At 37.2% G+C, this 24781-nt stretch overlaps 1 protein-coding gene across 2 annotated transcripts; it reads right to left on the bottom strand.

Annotated features, from left to right (window-relative positions):
• Positions 1–3892: 3892 nt before the first annotated feature.
• Positions 3893–18043, bottom strand: LOC120184131 (putative E3 ubiquitin-protein ligase RING1a). Of its 2 annotated transcripts, XM_039188681.1 has the most exons (10): positions 17666–18043; positions 17498–17540; positions 9271–9329; positions 6558–6639; positions 6353–6473; positions 6192–6233; positions 5177–5707; positions 4806–4913; positions 4288–4464; positions 3893–4187 (listed from the first exon to the last, which is right to left on the bottom strand). In XM_039188681.1, exons 1-10 carry the CDS (start codon positions 17937–17939, stop codon positions 4155–4157), a joined length of 1470 nt encoding a protein of 489 aa, XP_039044612.1. In that variant the 5' UTR covers positions 17940–18043; the 3' UTR covers positions 3893–4154. The 2 variants fall into 2 exon arrangements, with proteins under 2 accessions (XP_039044612.1, XP_039044613.1); XM_039188682.1 differs by lacking the exon at positions 9271–9329.
• Positions 18044–24781: the final 6738 nt, after the last annotated feature.

The raw sequence follows: 24781 nt of genomic DNA, 5'->3' as shown, positions 1-24781 counted from the left end.
TGGCGAAATTCTACAAACTGATGTTGGTGTTGTGTTTAAGTAACACAATCCCATCAATATGATGTTTCCTGTAGATGTATCTCATCGCCAAATGAAGCAAAAAATTGAGAGAAAACTTGAGGCTTTTGTTTCATGTTTAGGTTATCGGCACTTGATCTCCTCAAATCCAATGACATATGGAAAAGTCTAGCTTGATGATGATGACGATGTTGCTGTTATGGTTGGACTTAATCAATCATCAAATAATAATATGTTGGAGATGTACGTCGAAACCATGAATACAACTAATGTTTCGACCTCATCTGTACCATCTCGAAGAACAAAATAAGCAGGCCCCTCTGAACCACATACAAGTGATGGTGATGATAACCTTGTTGGACGGTTCGGAGAAAGTCTTGCTGAATTTAGCGAAGATGATGAAGATATTGTTCCTTTGGTAGACGATGACGACACACCATTAGCTGATGAGTCCGATGTTTTTGAGGCTGCTTCAGAGGTACAAGGTGTGGATGTTGAAGCTGATGTATGGGAGGTGTAGCATCCTCAATATCAGGCTAGTGACCTAAAGGTGAATTTTGAAAGCGTTGTGTTCAATTTCGAAATAAGTTAAAAGTTCAGAATTTTAATTGGAGAATTTTGAGGTTGGATTTAATAGTAAAGTTTGAAAGTAATAAGGGTATTATGGTCTTTTCTAAGAGAAGATTTTTATTTCTCTTTTAGGGGATATAAAAACGTGGGAAATGAGGGAAATGAGTTTCCAGAGTTTTCTTCTTCACGTGTGGAAGCCAAGAGCAAAGGTGAGAATTTTTATTAGTTGATTATTATTTGAATTCTAAGTTTGTTTTGATTCTTTGGAAAGTAAGAAAGCTTAAAGAAGTCTAAAGATAAGTGAAAACTCAAAGATGAAGAGGTTAGAAGAGATTAAAGAAAATGGGTTTTTAAGTGAAATTTTGAATAAGAAGGTTTAAATGAATTTGGAGGATGAATTTGACTTGTTATCTATAAGAATAAGAAGTTAGAAGTGTTAGAATTAAGTTTGGATAACATGGAAAATTGGGTATGATTATTGATTTCCATATGAAAGATGGAATTTAGAGGTTATGTGTAATGAGAGCTAGGGGTATAGTTGGCATGCCAAGAGTCGAGGGTCTATGTGGTCCTTCGGGACATATATGTATTCTTTGGAACATGTGTGAAGTCTGGTGAGACGCATACTTGATCCTTGGCATATGTATATGATTCTTAAGGAATGATATGTGGTCCTTCGGGACATATATGTATTCTTTGGAACATGTGTGAAGTCTGGTGAGACACATACTTGATCTCTAGTATATGTATATGATTCTTAAAGAATGATATGTGGTCCTTATGGACATTATTATATGGCACTACGGTGCAATTCTACGCGGCACTCCGGTGCAATTATACGTGGCACTTCGGTGCAATTATATGAGCTGTGGTGACAGCATTAGTGCACAACCTCTATGTACTCGCATATCTTTAGTTCTCACATGTGTATCATGGGCTATTGAATAGATAATATTAATAAAGTGATATGATAATATGTTTGTTTCCTTGTAGAATTTCATGTGTGATATTGATTGTACAAATGGTAACTTATAAGACCATATGATGAAAGGAATCAATGATAATGATAAAATAAGAAAGAAATGAAGATGATAATATAGTTGCTTGGGTGTACGTGTTTTATGATAGTATATATATATGGTTTACATGACATGATATGTATATGTGCAATTGGTTATGGTATATGTTATATGATATGGACATAAGAGATCATAGGAACATGAGATAAGAGATATGAATGATAATGACATATATGTATGCATATATTCGTTACATGTAAAAGTATGAGTGATATGAAATGATAGTAGTAATTGTTTAGGTATGATTATTAGTTACCGTTTACCTTATATGTTTATATGCCTCACTAAGTCTTTGACTTAGCGTGTAAGTGATTTACACGTAGGTTTCGAGAAGAGTAAAGAGCAATGTGGAGCAAGACAGGTCAGTTCTCCTTACTAAAGGTCAGATCAGAAAAGAGGTGAATAATATGTATTTTAGTATATAAAGTTCTATTTGGCATGTTTTCTAAAGAATATATTGTTTAAGCTATGAACAGTTTTATAAATGTTTCGAATAGTTATATGTAAATAAATAAGTGAAATATACACGCTCTGATTGGTTTTGTAATAATGAAAATGTCTTTTATGTAAATTAGTCATTTATATGTTATAAAAGTTTTAAATTACTCACTATTTTATACAAGTACATGTTTTAAAAGGTCAATGTGACACCTCGGATTCGTATCCGGGTCGGATACGGGTTGGGGTGTTACAGGAGGCAACTCTTTCAAGATGTCAAGGGTTATAGAATGCTCCAAATGTTTGGGCAAAAATAAACCCTCAACTTGAAATACCTCGCTATAATTTTCCTCGGTATCATTATGCAGTTGCAATGCATGACATTAACTACGATGCTAAGTGGAATCCTAAATATATGTTATGCCAGATTTATGTGTTGCCCACTGGGGTTCTTCAGACGAGCAGTCATTTGAGTTGGCCATTGGGTCTCAGTTTGAAACAAAAAAAGAGGCACAACTAGCAATCAAGGAGTATTGCATCAAAGCTCAGCTTTAATTCTATGTCGCAGAGTCGGATCAAAAGACTTATTTCGTACGGTGTATATGTAACCTCCCAGACCAATGCGGATAACCCGATCCGATCTGGAGTGTCACATTAGGGCCACCGGAGCGACTCACTGTAAAAATAGCGGAAAATTTAAAACTTTTTATCATAACATGTAAACTTATAAAATCATTTATCAGTATGCAGAAATAAAACAGATTTTCAGACTCATATATATATAACAAAATACAATTACATACCCCCTAATCACATGTACCGTACTCTGCAAACAACGTCGGAAAAACATTGTCCACATCTTCCAAAATATCGAGCTGGACACTAAAATAGGCGTTAAAAAATATTATGTATTGTAACTATTTTTTTTGTATTGTAACTATATTTTTTTAAACTTGTATTGTTTCCACTCTGTTTATATAATTGCAAACTATTAGTAAATAATAATAAATTAGTGATTTTATCTAACCATGAGCATTTTACCCTTAAAATAAAACATTAAAGGTTAAAATATTTAAAGAAATTAAAATAATTATTTTATTTAAAAATTAAATTGAAAAGGGAGGAGACAATTTTTTAATTGGCAATTTACTCTAAAGTAATCATTTTGATAAGTACAACTTCCTTCGTCTTTCTCCTGTTTAATTAGTTAGGTTATCTGAGTTTCTTTCCTCCGCTTGTCGGTTTATCAGTAGTATGGGTTTTATATATGAATCCTGTTTTGTTGTTTTTCTTTGTTAATCTTAAAACAGCTCATAGCTGCAGCAGGGATGGGTCCGGTTCTAGCCTTGAAATACTTCCGGTATACATACAGACCAAGTAAAATCAATACACTTCAGCAGGCTGAACGAATGGGCGAGCCGATTCTAACTCTAGGCAATATCTAGCCACAACCAAGATCGACCGAGAAAGAAGTTTCTCCCTTGTCGATTAATCAACCAAAGAGCAGAAGCTCGGTTTTTGAGCCTTTTCTATCGGATTCACCAAACTCTTCGAGAAGGTCGTTGGGGTCAGGAGCTACTTTCGATTTCTTACAGTCGCAATCTAGACTGTCGTCGAACTATTCAAGAAACTGCAAGGACAATTGAGGTAGACAAATGGCAAAGTGATGGGCAAAATTTTAACTGCAAAAATTTAATAATTAAAAATTTGAAGAAAATTTACGTTTTCTTACCAAACACACTAAAGAAAAGAAAATATATGTTATTTCGAAGAACAAAAAACTGATGCATGTTATAACACCCTATCCATCCAGTCCTACCAAGTAAAAGCCAAACAGTTGAGTTCTTGATAGCATCCTCGAAAATCCCGAGTCTAATGTCCTAAATATTACATCACCTAGAAGCCAACTAACCAATGGTTTCATCAAGCCACCAAACACCTGCCAAATCCGTGTATGTACATACAAAATTCAACTTTAAATTATCAGAGGCAACTGTCAACAACCTCTGTCTTGTAGAGCTGTTGTTTTCGACAATGCCGCAATTGTGCTTAGCTGCTTTGCCTCTGCCGATATGCTAATATCTGAAACAAAAGTATGGTTGTGAACTCTTGATTCAAGACTGTAACATCGCAGGATATTCCGAGAAGAATAGAGATGCCAAATGCAAAGATATATACTCACCAAATGATTCATTCCGGAAGTCCGCTTGACCTTAAGCCCTGCCAAAGTTTCTTGACCTTCCAAGACTTGAAGTGCGTCCTCCGAGAGGTTGGCGCAGTTTTCATTGGTTCGATATGGTCCCTTTACCATTAATATTTCTACTTCTTCAGCTCGCAATGGTGTCTGAAGAGCAATGTACTGTTCACCAAACAATCATGATTTTAGACAATAATCCTATAAAAGTTTGTCCTGAAGGCGAAAACAAAATATGATAAAATCTGATTTTATAAAGGGGGAAATGAGTTCATGCATAGAATATATGTTTGAAAATTAATGAGTTTACGCATCAGAATCAACCCCAAAACTTAACCACATGGGCCAAACACTATGTATCAAGGTGACTGGCTAGATTTTGGTAAAACCGAAATCATCATTTTAATGCATTATACCCATTCAAGCCAAATGTCGAGGCCCTTCAAATTTGTCATAGCTTTAGAAAGAGACATTCTATGTTTAAGCTGGTGGGAAAGAAATCTCACTTCGTATAGCTGCTTAACAGACAGACTGGGCCGACAACAAAGGTAGGGTTGGTGCAAACTTGATGTGCTGTGTTCGTCCACCGAAATAAGCTTGAGATGAACATCCAACTGCACGCAAAGAATAGGCTTTAATTACACAAAAACGAGGACCTGCATACAAAATGGGAATAGAAGGGAAAAACCAAAAGAAAAAAGGGGCCAGGAGAGCAGAGAGCATGGAGAGAAGAATCCTACAGTATTACACAGTGGAATCCGTAAATTAGATAAGAACCACCATAAAGCTATACTAATAATCGGAGCTTAATATCAGTGATAGACTGGATTAGAAACCATATTATTATGGAGAGTCTCCTAGTATCATCCTATCATACCTCAGCATCGTTTTCCTCCAAGCTCCTAAGATACTCTACCAATCTATTTAAGCGAGCACGAGAACTCTTGCTACTGCCACTTCCAGAATTTCCATGTCGAGTGTGACTCCGAGCACCACCTCTCCCCCAAGCAAGCAAATCCGGGTTCCAGACAAGCCCAGGAGAAATGCCCCGGCAGTCTCTAGACACTTCTGCATCATTTTGAACATATCCACCATCTGAGTTTACCGCTGATGAAGAAGGCAGCGACATCCGGATTCCAGTCCGTCTTTTGCGCCTTCTCTGCCTCACTTCTGTACATCGCTCATCTGTGGAAGATGAATCTTTGCCTCCATTATCATCATTTTCATTGTCTTCAGATCCTTGATGCTCAGCTCCGCTGGAGTTCCGTCGTCTACGAGGATGACTACTCAGATGATGGCGTTGTGATCTAGTAATAAACCCACCTGCACTGCTCTCTTTTCGAAGACTACGCCGTTTAACGAGTGCTTCTGATTGTCTCTGTAAAACTTGGGCAATTGATGCTTGGATCTAATATAAAATACAGAAACGACCATTGATGAGGAAAAAAATGTGTTAAGGTCTTGACCTTATAACATAATCTAATGATATTCTTAGAACTTAAAATTGGATAGGGAATAAAAGAGTACCAAGTAATCATTTAGGATAAGTTTTAGCACCTCACATATATGAAATGAGAAGTAGAGTTCTTCCATTTTGATTATGGATCGCACCAAAATCAAAAAGACGACAGCATAATTATATAAATGGCACTGTAGCATACATTTTCTTTCACTGTGATAATTACTTTGAAAAGTTCATTACTATTGTACTATATATATATATATATATATGCACACACACAAACATACAAGTAACCTTGGAAAGAGTCAGGTTCCATGTTTTAAGGCAGGTTAATGAACACAAATCACCACATTAACAATGAGCAGGTACAGCAGAGAGAAATAAATGCATTCAGGAACAAAAACTATATATATACAAATATATATATGACCTGCTTATTGCGAGTCCTTTCCTCTTCGTGAAAAGCCAATTCCTGAGAGTCCAAATGCAGAAAATCAGCATTGATTAGCCAGATCATGCTGTAAGAAATTTTATAATAGCATCATGTATTGGGAAAAAAAAAACAAAGAGGAGAAAGGAAAGAACTTATACCTGTTCTTCATACTTATCAATATCCGGATATAAAGCTGCAATTAAGGCATCATAGTTTGGATCATCTCTTAGAGAACGCCGACTAGCACAATGCGTACGGCAAGCAGGACACTCATTGTTCCTATAATCAGAACCAAAAAATTCCAGAAATTTACAAAACTAACCCAAACAGAGGCAAGTTAGTAGCAGTCCACTTATAACATACCCCAGTCGCATTGATTTGTCAATGCATTCTCTGCAAAAACGGTGTAGGCATTCCATTACAGTTCTTGTTTTCTTTATGATTCCTGTACACAGAAAGCAATAAACGCTAGTGCTACCTAACAATGCAAAGAACTCAAGAAATAAACCAACAGCATTAATGCTGACCTCAGATCAGCAGGGCAAGAAAGATTAAAAGACTAACAAGCATAACATTACCTAATGCAATCAAACATAGCAAATGCCTTTTATCCAGTATGTCTCTCCATGAAAAAAGTAAAAGCAGCACATTCCATTCAATGTGTGAATACAAATACTATAATATTACTCTTTAGTGGTTTTTACTTCAGAGAAAACATGCTAATCCATTTATCTAAATTTAACTAATATCTGTTTATGGACATATTACACCTTCCCGGCTAGAATTTATAGCGTAAAATCCCCTAATTGATAAGAATTTTTCTAACACATGCTCACATTATCTAACTTATCTGCATTTATTAAATAATACCTTCCTCCCAATTCATTAAAAACAGTTGTAAAATTAAGATTTACATAACATCAAAACCTCTACCAAATAATCAAATGAAAATCACCTGAAAATTCAGATATCGCAAAATCAACAATCTTTGATTATCCTTTTCCCTATCTTCTCAACTTGAGATCTTTCAAGGAGCATCCAAATATACAAACTCGCCTTGGTTTTCCATATTACTTATGGGTCCTAGTGCAATCATAAGTTTTTATTAAATTTATGATTTTGTACTAAACTTCTAACACCATTAAGCACAACGGTGAAGATGACTTTTCAACTCGAGCAATTGTCATGACAAAACAAAATGAACATTACACCAAATAGAATATCCACCAGAGATGTTTTAAGAAAAGGGCCTGGTAGGATCTACCATTTGGAAATCAAACTAAAAGAATTATTACTTAGGAAGTTGGTTATGTAAAATTAAACTTCATATTCCTTTATAGAACACACTCATATTAACAGTTCTTTTGTACTGACAATTCATTTTCTATAAGACAAACCTGATCATGCCTTCAGCACAAGCTAGAAAGAGGGAGAACATTTAATTTGTACAAAACCAACTAAAGAAGATATCAATTTCAGACAATATAACTAAAACTCCATAATGACAGCTTTTCTTTGGGGGACTCGACATACAATAGAAACATTCATCGGGTAAATTGGGCTTCGGTGTGTAGGCCTAAGAACTTGGGGGTTTAGGAATTCCTAATATGACCTATTAAATAGAGCTCTCTTGGGAAAATGGTTGTGGAAATTTGCCTGTGAAAAAGATTCGTAGTGGAAAAGGGTTATATGTTGTTTTAATAATTTGGATCCGAATGCAATTATGGTAGATAGTTCGATTTTCTATCGTGCTTCGTGGATTTGGAAAATGGTGGTAAAGAATTTCTATTCAAGTGACGATTTTGGAGAATGTATTAGAATAATATGCAATTAAGAGTCGGTAATGGAGAGTTTGTTTTGTTTTGGCATGACATTTGGTTGGATTCGATTCCATTAAAGGATCGATTTCCGAGGTTATTCGCTCTCTCGGTTAACAAAGGGGGCAGAGTAGCTGATTTTAGGGAAAACACTTTGTCAGGATGGGTTTGGGACCTACAAATGAGAAGGAACATGGCCGATTGGGAGTTGGACCAATGGCTCGTGCTCAATTCATTGCTGAGTAATTTCTTAGTGTCGCCTTTGGCGGCGGACTGCTGGGTTTGGACAGGGAAGGAAATTTTTTGATACATCGGCTGCTAATCCAATTTGGGTTAGAAACGTTTGGTTAGGGGTAGCCCCGCCTCGGGTGGAAACTTTCGTCTGGCTGGTCGTCCATCAAAGATTAGCAGTTGAAGAAGAGTTGTTGAAGCATGGAGTCGCAGGGATCGTGGATTCACTTTGTCCGTTGTGTGGCAGGTTCTCAGAGTCTGTTTCTCACTTATTTGTCCATTGTGATGTGGTTTAGGGATTATGGTCTAGATTTTTGCACTTTTGGAACGTCTCCTTTGTTGTTCCGGAGAGTCCGACTGCTTTGATCTCTATTTGGGCAGATATAGTTCCGCGCTCGACGATTTGGATTTTTATTTCAGGGATTATGATATCCTTTGTTGTTCGAGTCATTGGTGAAAGATATTGTTGTTGTTGTGATAGAATAGGATATTATTGTTAGGCATAATTTGAGATCCGTCAATTGGGAGGCGGATGGGTTGGCTAAAGTAGGAATTGGGTGATTCCTGTGTTTTTGTGGCTAGGCAATTTTGTTAGGTTATGGGTGTTGCTGGTTGTTTAAGTGTGGGTTTGTATGGTTGGTTAGTTTTGGGTTGAGGTGTGTTCTGACTGATTGTTGTATTGTATTTAGTATTATTTAAATAAATTTTGAGGCACTCTTTTTCTTCTTCTCATGTCTTTTAAGTTACTTCCGTAGTTTGAAGGTTATGAAGGGTTTTTTAATGAGGCCTCTTATTTTTATCAATATATATATATATAGGATTTTCCAAAGACAAAAAAATAATCAACAATATATGCTCATAATAAAGAAAAGGTGATGGGTTTAACCTCCAGTGTCTGTAACCAAACAGGAGTTGATCATAAAAATATATATTACAACCACTGATTCATATATCTAAACCCCTAATCACAGATATTCAACGGAAATTGTAGGAGCAAAGTATAGAATGGTAACAAATTGAAGTATCACCTAAACAAATTGGGCATTGAACATCTTTACGAATTTCTGGAAGCTCTACGAAGACATATCTGGAATTCGAACATAGAAATGTAAATAGAACTTTCTATCATGTCATTTATAGATTAAAGCTACATTTTTTTTTTTTGTCATAAACACCATTAGTCTAAGATGAGAGAGAGTGTCAGGGAGAAAGTGGGAGAGAGAGAGAGGTTTTCAGTTGGTCAGTTTTCCGGTGAGGAGTGGACGGTTTTCGTTGACAATCTGAGTAAAAGGGTAACTAGGAAAACTCTTAAGGAAATTTTTCATCAACAGGGGAGTGTTGTTCGTGTCTACATTCCGAATAATTCCAACAAGCCGAATTATAGAAATTATACGTTTGCTTTCGTCCAGTTTGCTAATGAGGATGGGTTGTTGAGGGCGATAGCAAAAATTAATGGTATCTGGATTGATGGTAAGAAAATATCAGTAGGAGTTGCTAAGTACCAGAAGAAGAGACTAAAGCAGGCTGTTAGAAGTAACGACAGTAAGGAAGTTGATAAGTGGGAAAAGGATACGCATCGGAGTAGAAGAGCTGGACCAGAATCTTATAGCCGACTGAGAGATGAGAGATCTTACAAGGAGGCGTTAGCGTCTTTGGATGGAAGGAGAGAAGGTCCGGCGTCTAAAGTGATTTGGGAAGGCCATAAAGACAAGGAAGTAGGGGTGAGGAATTTGTGGGAAATGCATATTCCCCCAGACGAATATGATTGGGTGAAAAGATCAATAACTGGGATCATTAAATCCCATTTTGATCTGGGGACAGTAGTGAAGGGGTTGGCTAGTAAAGGGATCAAGGTCAAGGGAACTAAATGGGGTTATACCTGGAACTCTTGCATTATAACCTTTGGGTCGAAGGAAGAGTTCGAGGAGGCGTGGAAAAACAGAAGGGATGAAGTGTCACTTTGGTTCGACTGGCTTGATCCACTTATGAGTGTAGATGGAGTCCCGATGGCTTTCTGTTCAGTGGAGTTGCATGGAATCCCTTTACTATGTTGTAATGGATCTTTTTTGGAAAAGCTGGTCTCAAGGTGGGGGAAATTGGTGTGTATTCATGAGTCCACGATCAGAAGAGAGGATTTGGCGGTGGCAAGAGCTTTGTTGAGGGTGGCGAGTCCTTATGATATACAGGATTCTGTTACCTTGGGTGCATATGGGAGATCGTATAAGGTTAAGATTAGTGTGGGATCGGTCAGTTATAAACAGGAGAGTTTTTTTGCAGAAATTCTTCAGGTGGCCGGAGATGGTGTGTCTAGAGTTGATTCTTCATCGGAAGAGAAAGAAGTCCGGAGTTCAGGTGGAGTAGGTAGCCCACAATTGCCAGCTGAGAATTCTAGGGACACAGTAGACAGATGGTTGGTAGGTGATGTCTGCACAACAGTGGCAGGAGGCAGTGGAAGTAAACATTTAATACTGCAGGAAGGAGAAAGTCAACCTAGTGGTGCTAAGGTGTCAGGTTTTTCTGCAGAAGATTTGAATTTTAAAGAGGACTATAGGGGCCTTGGTCTAAGGAATGTCTCTATTAATGAATTTGAAGAAGCCCATTTAGAGGGCTCAAGTGAGTCCAATACAAATATCTACAGAATAGTACCTTCTGGGCCAGCTGTTAATTTATTAAAACTGGGATATGGTAACCGTTTGGAGTCTCGGGTGGAATTTGCAGGTTCTCAGCAGCAATCTGATTCAGATAAAATAAAGGTGCAGAATTGGGCTAATGTCTCGGCAGACTTAAATCCAAATTTGTTGCCTGCTGGGTCTTCACAATCTAACAGGGAGTATGATTCACCAGCTAATAATCTAATTCCAGGGGGCATGATGTTAAATTAAGTAGGATGGAGGTTCAAGGAGAGTTTCAGCATTCTGTTTTGGTAGACTCAAAAATGCAGAATTCGAATACTGATTTGTCAGGTTACAAACATATTTCGATTGAGGGTGGGTTCAATAGAGTACAGTCTCAATCTGAAGGGATCTCAAATAAGCCAAATAAGGATCTGTTAGAGGAAGTAGTAGTCTTGGAAAAGGACGATTGTAGGGGGGTTGGAACTGAACTGATTAGGGATAGAGACAGATCGTTGTTCCAGCATAGAAGAACATTTTGGCCCAAAAGTTTGCCCATAGAGAGGAGGAGAATGGCCAGCTATAAAAGACATTATACCAGGTCGAGGGTGAGAATTAACTGGTTTGAGAATAAACACAAAGGTATTCCGGTGAGAAAGGATTTGCAGCCTCCTTCAATAAATATGGAAGGTGGAAGGGAAGTGATTTTAAATGGTGCAGCTGATGATCAGAACCCTTATGTGGCACCAACTAATTGTAATAGTTCTTCGGAGGTCTTGGCAGTAGTTCCTTTCTCTGCTGTAGGGTCAGAAAGGTCTAAAAGAAGGGAGAGAAGAGTTTTAACAAGGGAAGCAGTTGATATGGTTAATTCTCCTTTAGTTTTTACTCCTCAGTTCTCGAAGGCGGTTGAGGAAGCGATGGTTACATGGGAAGTATGTAAAGTTCTAGGAATTTCTTTCAAAGATGGGAAGAAGGCTTTTTTGGACAAAATTATCAACCTTGAAGAGGGTTCGGCTGAGAGTAGGGAACAGGGGAAGTCAGGGGTTTAGTCTCTATTTCTCTGGAGACTAGCTATAAGGATTTGGTGTAGATCTTCTTGATATGATAAATGTCAACATTATTTCTTGGAATGTAAGGGGTCTTGGAAAAAAGGAAAAGTCAAGAGTGGTAGCTAATTTGGTGAAGAAGAATAAGCCGAACTTGATTCTAATTCAAGAAACAAAACTAGAATCTGTTTCTTTGGCTCTTAGAAGAAGGATAGGGGGGAGATTCCTTAGAGGAGGGATTGTTGCGCCAGCAGTGGGATCTGCTGGTGGATTGATGATTATGTGGAATGAAAATGATTTTGAAGTTTCGAACACCCATCTTAATGGCAGATTCATAGCAGTCTTTGGGAAGTTCAGAAATTCAAGTGAAGAGTGTCTGATTATCAATGTATACGGTCCATCAATTGAAGCAGAAAAGGAAGATTTTTTCAGGGAATTGTTGGAGTTTGTTTCGGCTCAAAATATGTTAGTGTGTATTGGGGGAGATTTTAATGTGTATCTTGATCCGGACGAGAAGATGGGAAAATCACAAAACTGGCATTCTATTGATTTATTTAGAAACTTCTTACAGCAATCACATTTAATTGATCTACCGTTGGTGGGAGGAAGGTATACTTGGTGCAATAATAGAGAAGACTCGACTTGGGAAAGACTAGACAGGTTCTTAATCTCTGGGACGTTTCTGTCATGTTTTCCAAATGTAGTGCAAAGTCTCTTGCCTAAATCCCTATCTGATCATAATCCTGTCTCATTAGAGGACAAAGCTGTTAATTGGGGACCGAAACCATTCAGGTTTTTTAATTATTTACTAGAGGAGGAAGGATTTGAGGAATTGGTTAAATCTTCAATGCTTGCTATGAGGGGAGAAATAATAAAAGGGGTATTTTCAGTATCTTAAAAGGTACTAAAAATTCAATCAGAAATTGGTCCAGCAGTAAATTTACTGGGATCCCTGAGTCGATTTCTGATTTAGAGAGGAAAATTAATGAATTGGATCTTAAAGCTCAAGGTGGAATTCTTTCGAAGCAGGAGTGGGATCAGTTGAGGCTGTGTAGGACAAATCTATGGAGGTTGTATAGGACAGAAGAAAGCATCTGGTTTCAGAAGTCAAGGGCAAGATGGATCAAGGAGGGGGATAGGAACACAAGGTTTTTTCATCTGTCTGCTCTGAACAGAAGCAAAAGAAATGAAATCTTAAGCTTGAAGATAAATGGGAGTGTGGTTTCAGATCCTCAACAATTAAAGGTACATATTTCAGAATTTTTCAAGGCAGCCTATAATTCCAATTCAACATTGGAAACGGAGGATTTACTACTGGATTTTGCTAAGCTATCAGGGGATCAGTCTAAGAAGCTTGAAGAGCACTTCTTAGAACAGGAAATTTGGCAAGCTATAGTCTCATCAGACAGCTCTAAAGCTCCAGGACCAGATGGTTTCACCATGGGTTTCTTTAAAAACTGCTGGCCGATTTTAAAGGAGCACGTGTTGAAATTTTTTGAAGATTTCTATTTTGGAAGGAAATGGGAGCACGGTATAAACCATGCTTTTATCACACTTATTCCGAAGAAGCTTAATCCGGACAGTGTAGAGGAATTTAGACCAATCAGCCTTGTAGGCAGCTTATACAAGATACTTTCTAAAGTTCTTTCGAAGAGACTGAGTTGTTGTGTTGGTGATATTATTAGTCACTCTCAGTTTGCGTTTATACCAGGGAGACAGTTGCTGGATTGTGCTTTTATAGCAAACGAAGGGATTGATTACTGGAGGAAAAAAGGGTTAAAAGGGGTTGCCTTCAAAGTAGATTTTCGTAGGGCTTATGATTCCGTGGAATGGCCAATTTTAATTAGAATAATGTCAGAGATGGGTTTTGGTAAGAGATGGTTGTCGTGGATATCTCAGTGTATTTCAACAGCTTCAATCTCAGTTCTCGTAAACGGGTCTCCATCGGAAGAGTTCCACATGGCCAAAGGACTTAGGCAAGGGTGCAGTTTATCACCGCTACTGTTTAACATTGTAGGTGAGCTGCTTAATTTGATGATATCTAAAGCAGTGGACAGGGGTCTGTTTCAAGGCTTTGTTATTGGGGAATCTGAAAATTCTGTTCGATTGACACATCTACAATTTGCAGATGACTTGATCATCTTCTGTCAAGCATCTCTCTCCCAGATTAAAAATGTCAAGAGAGTATTGAGGATTTTTAGTGTTATGACAGGGTTGCATCTTAATCTAGCTAAGAGTAAGCTATTTGGTATTAATGTGGAAGAGGAAGTTTTATCAGAATGGGCATCTTCGGTGGGCTGCTCTATTGATTCTCTTCCAACAGATTACTTGGGACTTCCTCTAGGTGCTAAGAAAAACTCAGAAGCCTTATGGGATCCAGTTTTCAAGAATTTTAGTTCCAAACTAGCCGGCTGGAAAGCTAATTGTCTCTCATTGGCGGGCAGGACAGTTTTATTAAAGTCGGTGTTAACATCCCTACCAATATTCTTCTTATCTCTTTTTAGAATGCCTTGTAAAATTGGTAAGAAGCTTAATTCTTTAATGGCCAGTTTCCTATGGGGGGATAATGAGGACAAAAGGAAGATACACTGGGTTAATTGGAAATCAGTCTGCACGCCTCTAAATTGTGGTGGCCTTGGTGTTCTTGATGTGAACATATCTAATCGGGCTCTTTTGGGAAAATGGGTGTGGAAGTTCGCCAATGAAAAAAATACTTTGTGGAAAAGTGTGTTATGTTGCAGGCACAAGGTAAGTAGTAATTCCATGTCTATTTGTAAGGTTTTTTCGCCCAAATCTTCTTGGATTTGGAGAGGGATTGCCAACAATTTCTTGAAGAACGACTCGGAGGGTGAACGTATCAGATCTAACTCCAAGTTGAAACTGGGAAATGGAAAGTCTATTGCATTTTGGACGGATTCATGGGCTGATGAGTCTCCTTTAAAATATCTTTTCCCTAGAATGTATGCGTTGTCAACAAATAAATGGGGTATGGTCGCTGAGTTTGGAAGTTCAGATTCGAACGGTTGGGTGTGGAACATCGATACCAGAAGGAATTTGTGTGACTGGGAGTTGGATCAGTGGCTGGATTTAATGACAAAACTGAAGGACTTTAAACTGACTGATTCAGTTGAAGACTTTCTTTCTTGGTCTGCAAGTGGGGATGGACTGTTTTCAGTGAAATCTTGTAGAAAGGAACTCGGCAAGGTGTCTGGGGAGTCCGATTTATGGGTAAAAGGGGTGTGGCAGGGTTTATCTCCTCCTCGTGTTGAAGTCTTCCTGTGGCAGCTAGCTCATCAGAAAGTGGCAGTGAGAGAGGAGTTGGTGAAAAGAGGTTTGCAGCTAGGGGATGAAATTTTATGTCCGTTTTGTAAAAAACAGGTGGAATCAGTTCAGCATTTATTTATTTCATGTGATGTTGTTTGGGAACTTTGGAACAAGATAGCAAGCTATTGGGAAATAGCCTTAGTCCTTCCAAAGGATCCACCTTCTTTGCTATGTTCTTGGGGTGAGCTGAGGGGGAAATCGTTGATTTGGAAATTTATCCCGGGAGTAGTATTTTGGTCGATATGGAAAGCTAGGAATGCAATGGTGTTCGATGGTTCCCCCTTGGATAGGATGTCTCTGTTTTTTATTGCTAGATTCAGGTTATCTAAATGGTTTCTAGCCAAGTATCCTAAGTGTCCTATTCAGGAGGATGTGCTGATTGGTGATCCATCTCTTGCAGATGGTATTAAAGCTCTCAACATTTACAATTTTCAGGTTTCTCGCTGGATTCCACCCCCTATGGATTTTTTGAAGATGAATGTCGATGGAGCTGTTAGACTTGATGGCTCAAATGGAGGTATAGGAGGTATTTTGAGAGATTGGAATAGCAACTCCCTTCTGACTTTTTCAGAAAATGTAGGTCAGGGTCCCCCGCCGGTTGCTGAGTTAAAGGCTATTAAGAGAGGCATTGAAATCTATATGTCTTCTTGTTGGGTTAAGGTTGGAAGGTTGATTGTGGAAAGTGACTGTAAGTCGGCTGTGGAATGGGTCCATACACCAGCTATGGCCCCAGTTTTTATCCTCCCATTAGTTAAAGAGATTTCATCTTTTATCACGGACAGGGTGCACTCTATTAGACTGATTCCAAGGGTGTGTAATGGGGAGGCTGATAGTTTAGCAAAGATGGGAATTGGTTGATGTTTAGTCGTTTCCAGTGCGTTTTATCGTTTGAGTTTAGGTTTTCGGTTATGTTGAGTAGCTTAGTCTGTTGTGTTTTTTCAGTATGGTGTCTACGTTAAATCTTATGTAATTTCGGAGGAGTAATAAAGTTTCTAAGGCACTCTTTTCCTCCTTCTTTGATCAAGAAGGAGGTTTTTAAGGAGGCCTGTCATTCTTATCAAAAAAAAATAGATTAAAGCTACATTATAAACCATATGCATAAAGATCCCAGCAAGCATGTCGGTAGAAAGATATATGTGTTGCTGTCATCAATGTAAATATGTGACTTTGCATGACTGGCAAGGGAATCAGAACACAAAGTGTCAACTATTACTTTATTATCACGTATTAAGAATGACCGAGGAAAAAATGAATTAAGCTGTTATTTTTTAGTAAATCTAGCAATATATATATATATATAAAGAGAGAGAGAGAGGGGAAGAGACAAATAGAACCAAACCCAAACCAACTTAGTATGAGAATCCTGACATGTTCCCATACCTAAAGAATGACCCAAATATTATGGTATATAAACGAGATTCCACAATAACAGACTCCATTATAGCTAGTTCCCATTTCCCAAGCATTGTTTCCTCCAAAAACTAGAATAGACGATGAAAAGCGGCACTTTTTAAACCTCACTAGCCTGCCTCAGCTCTTACTGTCATTCTTGTTCACAGACCCGCCAGCTCCAGAGTGTATTTTACTCGGGGCAATACTCTTTGAAGAAATTACAGTTCAAAAGCCTAGGAGAGTCACCTCCGTAGTCTCAATGCATAGACTCTTTGACTGAAAGCTTAACAAAGCTAGCCTAGTGACACTGGCTCATTAAGGTTTTATTAGATTTTCAAGAGTTGAACCCAGATGCATAATGGGATTCAGAAAAACGCTAGGTGGGGAAGAAAAAGAACCCAGAATCAAAACAAAATGCGTTTATACAAGACAAATCATGCACATTTTGAACAGTGGAAGAATATATAGTAGGACGTGTTTTCAAGCTAGTATTTTACAAGTTGGTAAAGAGTAGTCGAAGTGTTTTACCGGGGATGGATAAAGAATATAATATGAACAGATTTCAGAATTTCCCAGCCTCAAGTGGTTACGAACATATATAGGACACAGATCGTTGATATGCAAAATGCAAATCGATTAAACGATGAGGGAAAATATCACAAAAACGCAATGTCATTTAGCAAATAGCACAAATCCCAACAAGTAAAACTCGAATCCTTTTCTCCAACAGCTAAAACATCGAAAAGAAAGAAGAATGCTCGTCGTAAAGAAACGAAATCGCAGCAAACCCAACTCATAAAAGCAGAGCGAAAGCTAATCGTGAAGCTAAAATAGATTAAGAAATATAAATGATGGACAGAGAAAGAGATGGAAAAGAGTACTCGGGTTTCTCTTGAGAAGTAGAAGATTGGCTCCCATCAGAATCTGAGAACAAAACAAAAACAAAAAGAGCCCAGGAATCAAAATCAACTTCAAACATATGTTTCCACCTATGCATCGAGCTATATACGGGAAACAAAAGTGTGAAAAAAAAGAGAGAAGGACGTCACCATCTTCGTCTTCTCCATCCCCATCGCCATCTTCATCTTCTTCTTTGGCTTGGAGTTGTTGAGCTTGTTGGTCTTGTTCATCGGGGTCTTGTTTCTGTTGCTCCTGTTCTTGTTCCGGCTCGGGCTGTTGTTCCTCCATTTGGGTTGTGTCAGCCTCAGCTTCTTCGAGTTGGCCATCTTCGTTCCCAGATTGCTTGGTGTGGCTTTGGTGATGCAGACTGGAGTCTTCTTCATCGTCGAGATTCCCCGGCAATGACCGCTTCTGGGCTGGCATTGATGCCTTTAGGTCCGCCGATTGTGTGAATCCTTTATTATATTTTTGTATACCAAAAACACCCTGCCGAAGAGGGAAGACGACGGCCCCGAAATTGCTCTATCTTCTCTTTTTCCTTCTGTAAATACAGAAGAATAAACTAAAAGAAATAGCTGGGGAGGTTTTTTTGGGTAAACTACACCAATGGTCACTGATGTTTGGATAAGTTTTCGTTGTACTCCACTGATGTGTCCGGATTAGTCCTGGTCATAAATCCAAAACAAACAAAAAATTAGTAACTTTGGCGAAGTTCCCTGGTAACGGCGTCAATTTGACAATTTTTGTTTCGATGTCAAAATAATTCCTTATTCTCAATCAATAAATAAAGGAAATACGTGGTATAGAGAAATAAGGGTCGAATCCTCAGGGACTTAGAAAATCACAATTTAATGTTTGAATGGTTTTAACTAGGTGAAAATAGTAAAAAGGGGTTTGTAAAATGAGATTAAAATGGTAAAAATAAATAAAAATAATTTAAATAAAAATAAGAGTATGAAGATTGTGAATAAATACGGTAAAAGTAGCATCAAGCTTCGCTTTGATTCAATTTTAGATCATCGAATAAGATTTTCTCTTCGGGATTCACGCCGGTTACTTTTTCTACAAGGGTTATCCTTGTGACTCATATTGTATACCGAATACCCAAGGCAATCTTTGATTCCGGCTTCGGTAATTGATTCTAACAACATCTATTGTCGTAGATCAAATACCGTTTAATTTCGTGGCGACCAACTCGGATTGTTGTTTCTATAACCGTCAATTCCGATCTCAATTCCCTCTTGGCGAAGCTATCTCGCCAAGTGTGTTCCCAGGAAGTCGAATTGTTTTCTATAAGCCGAATCTTCCTCCCACACGTTTAATCGCAACAACCTCTTGACCAAAGTCAATTTTTGATTTTGAAAACTGTTTTGATTTTTGAAAAATAAGCCCAGAGATTGAGAGAGATATTCCGAAGATATTAAGGGACCGTTTCAATTCTCCCGTTGGAATTGAATCATCGCGACAGCTCTCGGCTTATGAAAAGTTTAGCTAAGCATGACAAAAGTTATACTTAGCATAAAAATAAAACTTGAAAATAAAGAAAAATAAAAAGAACTTGAAAAGGAAAAGAGAAAACTTTTATAAAAACTAGAGAGAAAAGAAGAATGTATTGCGAATGATCATTTTAGGCTTACCCCAAGTGGGTATTTATAGCCTCTCAATGACTAAAGGATAAACAAAAATAATAATAAAATAATACAAAAGATAATAGTTTTTAAATTTAAATTCAAATTTAAACTAGTCTCCTAATGCAACTCTGCTCGTCAATCTTCCAGAAGGCGTGCGGACAAAGTCTTCTAGAAACCGCCGCTGACTGGACCTTCTAGAAACTGCCACGTCAGACCGCGTCGTGCCCAGAGTCGTGCCCATGTCTCCAGCTGTGACCAAATAATAAAAAAAATGCAGAATTCGCCCGTTTTGTCACAAATTCTGGAAAGCAATGAGCTGTACAAAAACAAATATAACACGACCAATTCAGCAGTAATAATTCGACAAAATCGAAGAAATAACGAGCAAATATTAACGATTTTAAACACTCATCAGTATATATGACATACAAGACCTGATATAGCATTCAATGTCAATAGAGCAGCACAATTCATGCATGCTCCACGAGAATTACATCTAGTTGCTGTTAAAAGAATAATCAGATATTTGGTTGGTACTCTAAACTATAGCCTAACTTTTTTCAGCAATGGTGTTTCACAAGATGTTGTAGCATTTGCTGATGTTGACTGGGGTGGCAGCTTGGATGACAGGAGGTCAGTCTCTGGTCATGCAGTATTTCTTGGTAACTGTCCTGTGATTTGGTGTTCTAAGAAGCAGAAAATCGTTTCGAGATCTACCATGGAAGCTGAGTATCGAAGTGTAACGGGTGCTGCTGCAGAAGTAACGTGGAAGAGTTCATTGTTATATGAGTTTTCCATTAAACATCGAAACATGCCCGTTGTGTGGTGTGATAACACTAGTATTGTGGCCTTAAGCACCAATCCTGTTTATCATTCACGATCCAAACATATTGATATGGATGTACATTTTGTGCGTGAAAAGGTTACAACAAATCAACTTCAAGTCAATTATGTGCTTGTATTCTCACCAAGTAGCAGATGGCCTTACAAAGCCACTAACAAAAGGAGCATTTGAACTATTTCGAGAGAAGATGTGTGTGCTATTGACAAGATGCATATTAGACATATATTCTACGATATTTTCCTCATATTTGAATAACTAAAATTGCTTAAATCATGGATTTTGATTATATTTCGTATTTTGTGGATTAGGTTGAAGATTTGGATAAAACAAGTTCAAAATCTAATGATTAGCATGATCTTCACAAAATCCTCAAATTAAGGAGGAAAAATCAGAATTCAAGAAGTTGGCAAGACCAGAAGAGGTTTTCGCATAAGACGTGGGCACGGCTTACTCATCCTGAACTACCGCAGAAGAAGTCTTCAGTTAAGGCGTGGGCGCGCCTTACTAGTCCATGTAACCCTAAATTAGGGCTACGAATTTACAAAGTAAAAAGAGTTTAATGACTGCTGGAAGACTCTTTTGATTTATTCTTATCTTTAGAAAAAGATGAGGTCATTTAAAACTCCTATTTTTGTGGGATTTTCTTTAAGGGAAACTTCCTTATCTATAATAGGAAAATCCTTATAAAAGGGGAGCTAGGGCTTTCATTAGTTTTTACATCAAGTTTTACATCAGTTTTCATCTTTATTTTCTTTTAGTTTTCTTTCAATTATGAGTAGCTAAATACTTTTGTTCCAACTGAAGGATAATTGAAGTTTTGGTTCTTCAAGGATTGTGAGATCTAAATAATTTTCATTGTTCTTTTACTTCTTTGCTATTTATATATCTTCTGTTTTTATTAAGAATTATTGTCTTGATTGATTGTGCAAAGGATACGTTGTTCAATTATCAGATTGATAAATTGCCATTTAGAACTTTAAATCCGTAATTGTTTAAATGTTCTAATATTAGTGGTAAAGTAACATGGTTGATTATGATTATGTTATGAACGTATATAACCTAGTCTAAATGAATCGAGCTTGCGTATTTGTTGGCTAGAATTGGTGGTCCCTCTAGTGATTAATGATGTTGGTAGATTAAATCTTAAGAGCTTGTCTAGGGTTGTTCATTAACTAGGGAAATAATCAAAGAGCTTCTCTTGATTATCGAGAAACTAAGGAAAGACAGGTTGTTAGAGCTTCTCAATAACCATAACCAATTTAGTGAAAAGTATAAGATTTTATCATTATATTTATGATCAATTCTTTGAACCAATTCTGAAATTATACCCTTTAGTTGGATATTTCCTTAATATTAATCTCTCTAAATTTTTGGTTGATTTTAAATGCTTTTTCTTTTTAATTTTTTCTCAATTCTAAAACCCCTTTTATTTGCTTTACTTTTCATTAAAATAAGTCTACCCAATCCCTATGGATTCGACCTTGCTTATCACTACTACAAATTTATATTTCTAAAAGCAATTATTATTATTTGTTGGATTCGACACCCACCAAATTTTTGGCGCCGTTGCCGGGGATTGGTGTCATTTAGATTTATTTTGATGCCCCGTTCTTTTCGTGCAGGTGAACTCCAATTCGATCCTGAAATCGAGAAGACCACTCGTAGGTTAAGAAAAGAAACTAACTTGCGCAACAAACAAGCTTCTTATTCTGCATCCCCTGAATCGGAATCTGCATTCAACTTGGTTGATTCATCCAGCGATTCTGAAATAGAAGGAACAATGGCCAACGAAGAAAGAACTCTAAGAGAATTGGTTGTACCAAATGTGAATCAACAACCGCTCTGCATTGACTACCCAACTTTGGAGGTAGCTTTTGAATTAAAATCTGGTTTGATTCATTTGTTGCCTACTTTTCATGGACTTGAGAATGAAGATCCTCACAAGCATTTGAAGGAATTTCATGTGGTATGTTCAAGTATGAGACCGCAAGGAGTGACCGAAGAGCAGGTAAAACTGCGCACTTTTCCATTCTCGCTAGCCGATAGAGCTAAATATTGGTTCTTCTATTTACCTCTTGGTTTTGTGACTACTTGGGCCGATATGGTGAGGTTGTTTCTTGATAAATTTTTTCCTGCTTCAAGAGCCGCTGGCATTCGAAGGGAGATATGTGGAATAAAACAAAAAGATACTGAGACCCTTCACGAGTATTGGGAACGATTCAAATGACTGTGTGCCAACTGCCCTCAAAATGGGATTTCTGAGCAACTTCTCATCCGATATTTCTATGAAGGACTACTACCGATGGAGAGGAATATGATAGATGCAGCCAGTGGAGGTGCCATAATGAATAAAACTCCTCACGATGCTAGGGAATTAATCTCCATCATGGCCGCCAATTCACAACAATTTGGCTTTAGGCAAGATACATCTTCAAGAAGGGTGAATGAGGTAGGTTTGTCCTCCATTGAACATCAATTATCGCATCTCACCTCCCTTGTTCAACAACTAGTTGTAGGAAAAACGCAGCAAGTGAAAGCTTGTGGGATATGTGCTACGATTGGTCACCCAACTGACATATGCCCTACACTTCAAGATGATTCTCGTGAGTACGCCAATGCAGTTGGAAGGTTTCCCGATTCTCCACAAAGGAAATATGATCCCTACTTAAATACCTATAATCCAGGATGGAGGGATCATCATAACCTTAGCTATGGACCAAGACCATCACAATTTCAACGTTTTCCACCTGAGCAGTCTTCTTCAAAGCCATGTATGTCCCTAGAAGAAATTGTAAAATCACTTGCAACTAATACACAACAATTTCAGCAAGAGACAAGAACGAGCATGCAAAATTTAGAAAATCAAGTGAGTCAATTGACATCCTCCGTGAGTCGGTTGGAATCCCAAGGTAAGTTACCTTCACAAACCATTGTTAATTCAAAGCAAAATGTTAGTGCAATCACGTTAAGAATTGGAAAGGAGTTGAAGGAACCTAGTCCATTGGCACATGGGAGAGCCCTAGAGGAAGAAACTGAAAAGGAAGTTGTTACTCCTCACACTCATAATGACCAACCTAAAGGACTCAAAAGTGAAAAACTGAAAGAATTTGCCATAGATCCTCCTTTTCCCTCTAGATTCGCTAAGTCCAAGAAAGAAGCAGAAGAGAAAGAAATTCTTGAGACATTTCGCAAGATCGAGGTAAATATTCCTTTACTAGATGCAATTAAACAAGTACCTCGATATACTAAAGTTCTTAAAGAATTATGCACCAACAAGAGAAAGCTCAAGGGTAATGAAAAGGTAAGTATGGGGGAGAATGTTTCAGCTGTCCTCTAGAAAAAACTACCCCCCAAGTGCAAAGATCCAGGTATGTTTACTATCCCTTGTAAACTTGGTAATGTTAGGATTGAGAGAGCAATGTTAGATCTAGGAGCCTCAATAAATATCATGCCTCTTTCTATTTACTCATCTCTGAATGTTGGTCCTTTGAAAGAAACATGAGTGATTCTTCAACTTGCTGATAGATCTAATGTATATCCTGAGGGAATTTTAGATGATGTTTTGGTGCAAGTTAATGAATTGGGTTTTCCTGCAGATTTTTATGTGCTTGATATGCAAAAAGATGATTATTCTAAATCAACATCAATTTTGTTAGGAATACCATTTTTAAAAATAGCTAGGACAAAAATTGATGTAAATGATGGTACACTTACCATGGAATTTGATGGTGAAATTATTAAATTCAATATTTATGATACCATGAGATGTCCTAGTGATGTGTCCTCTATTTTTGTCATGGATGTTATTGACCCTCTAGCACATGAAACTTTTGATCAAAAATCAAAATAAATGATTTAGAAAAAAAATTTTGAGTTAGAAGTTAAGCTTGAAGGCTTAACAAAAGAAAAAGAATTAATTTCTAAAAATAACCTATTATGTTTAAAAATGGCAAAATGCTCACATTGTCATTTTTATGGTCATTTGGAACATACTTGTCCTTTAAAGAAAGGAAAACATTTTAAAATTAGACAAGTATGAGTTCCTAAGAGAACAAGGGGCATTGAAACTAACGTCCAAGGATCAAAAGCAATTTGGATACCAAAATCGAAATGAATGTCTCTTGTAGGTGCGTGGGAGCAATGGTGATGAAGATGATGATATTCAAGATGCTCTTGCCACACATGAAAAAGAATGGGTAACCTCTAAACTTAATGTTTTTAATTTTAGTTATTTGGTTGCTCATAGGATTTATGCATGCATGAGTTTTGATTTTAAATGATTATGCATTGTTTTTAATCTCATGTATGTTTAAAAAAATGGTTATGATGAACATTTTAAAATTTTTAATGATTTTTTTTTATTTTTAGTTCATCATAATAAAATTTTAGTCAAAATTGGTTTTAATGCAAATGATATTTCTCTAACAATTTATATCAAATTTTCAAAAAAAAAAACTTTGATTTTACAAAAATTTTTGACCTAAATTTAAATGTTTATGCATGTGATTTAAACGAAAATGATATCTCTCTAACAATTGATATCAAAATTTTCAAATGCATAATATTTTTGGAAAACTTTATACATATGCACTTAATTTCAATAATTAATATTGCATAAAGTATTTTAGACTTAGATATATTGAATTTCATGTACTACTAACATGTTTGTTATTCTTTGTTGAAATTCAATTTTCTTTAAGTGTCATGGTCCTAAAAGCTTAATTTTGTTTGGAATGCATTTATTGAGGGGAATCTTTGATTTTTCAAATGATTTTTAAAATTTCAAAATT

The sequence above is a fragment of the Hibiscus syriacus genome, unplaced genomic scaffold, assembly GCF_006381635.1.
Source record: "Hibiscus syriacus cultivar Baekdansim isolate YM2019G1 unplaced genomic scaffold, ASM638163v2 tig00112857_pilon, whole genome shotgun sequence".
Classification (NCBI taxonomy): domain Eukaryota; kingdom Viridiplantae; phylum Streptophyta; class Magnoliopsida; order Malvales; family Malvaceae; genus Hibiscus; species Hibiscus syriacus.
Note: the sequence above shows the minus strand (reverse complement) of the source record. Positions and strands in the feature narration are given on the sequence as shown.

What these genes read in the sequence shown, in the direction of transcription:
- LOC120184131 (XM_039188681.1), bottom strand. Translation starts at nt 17,939, where the DNA reads ATGCCAGCCCAGAAGCGGTCATTGCCGGGGAATCTCGACGATGAAGAA. An exon ending in GGATGGAGAAGACGAAGATG is followed by an intron (nt 17,541 to 17,665) that starts GTGACGTCCTTC and finishes TTTTGTTCTCAG; the next exon opens with ATTCTGATGGGAGCCAATCT. An exon ending in AAAGGACTCGCAATAAGCAG is followed by an intron (nt 5,708 to 6,191) that starts GTCATATATATA and finishes ATTTTATATTAG; the next exon opens with ATCCAAGCATCAATTGCCCA.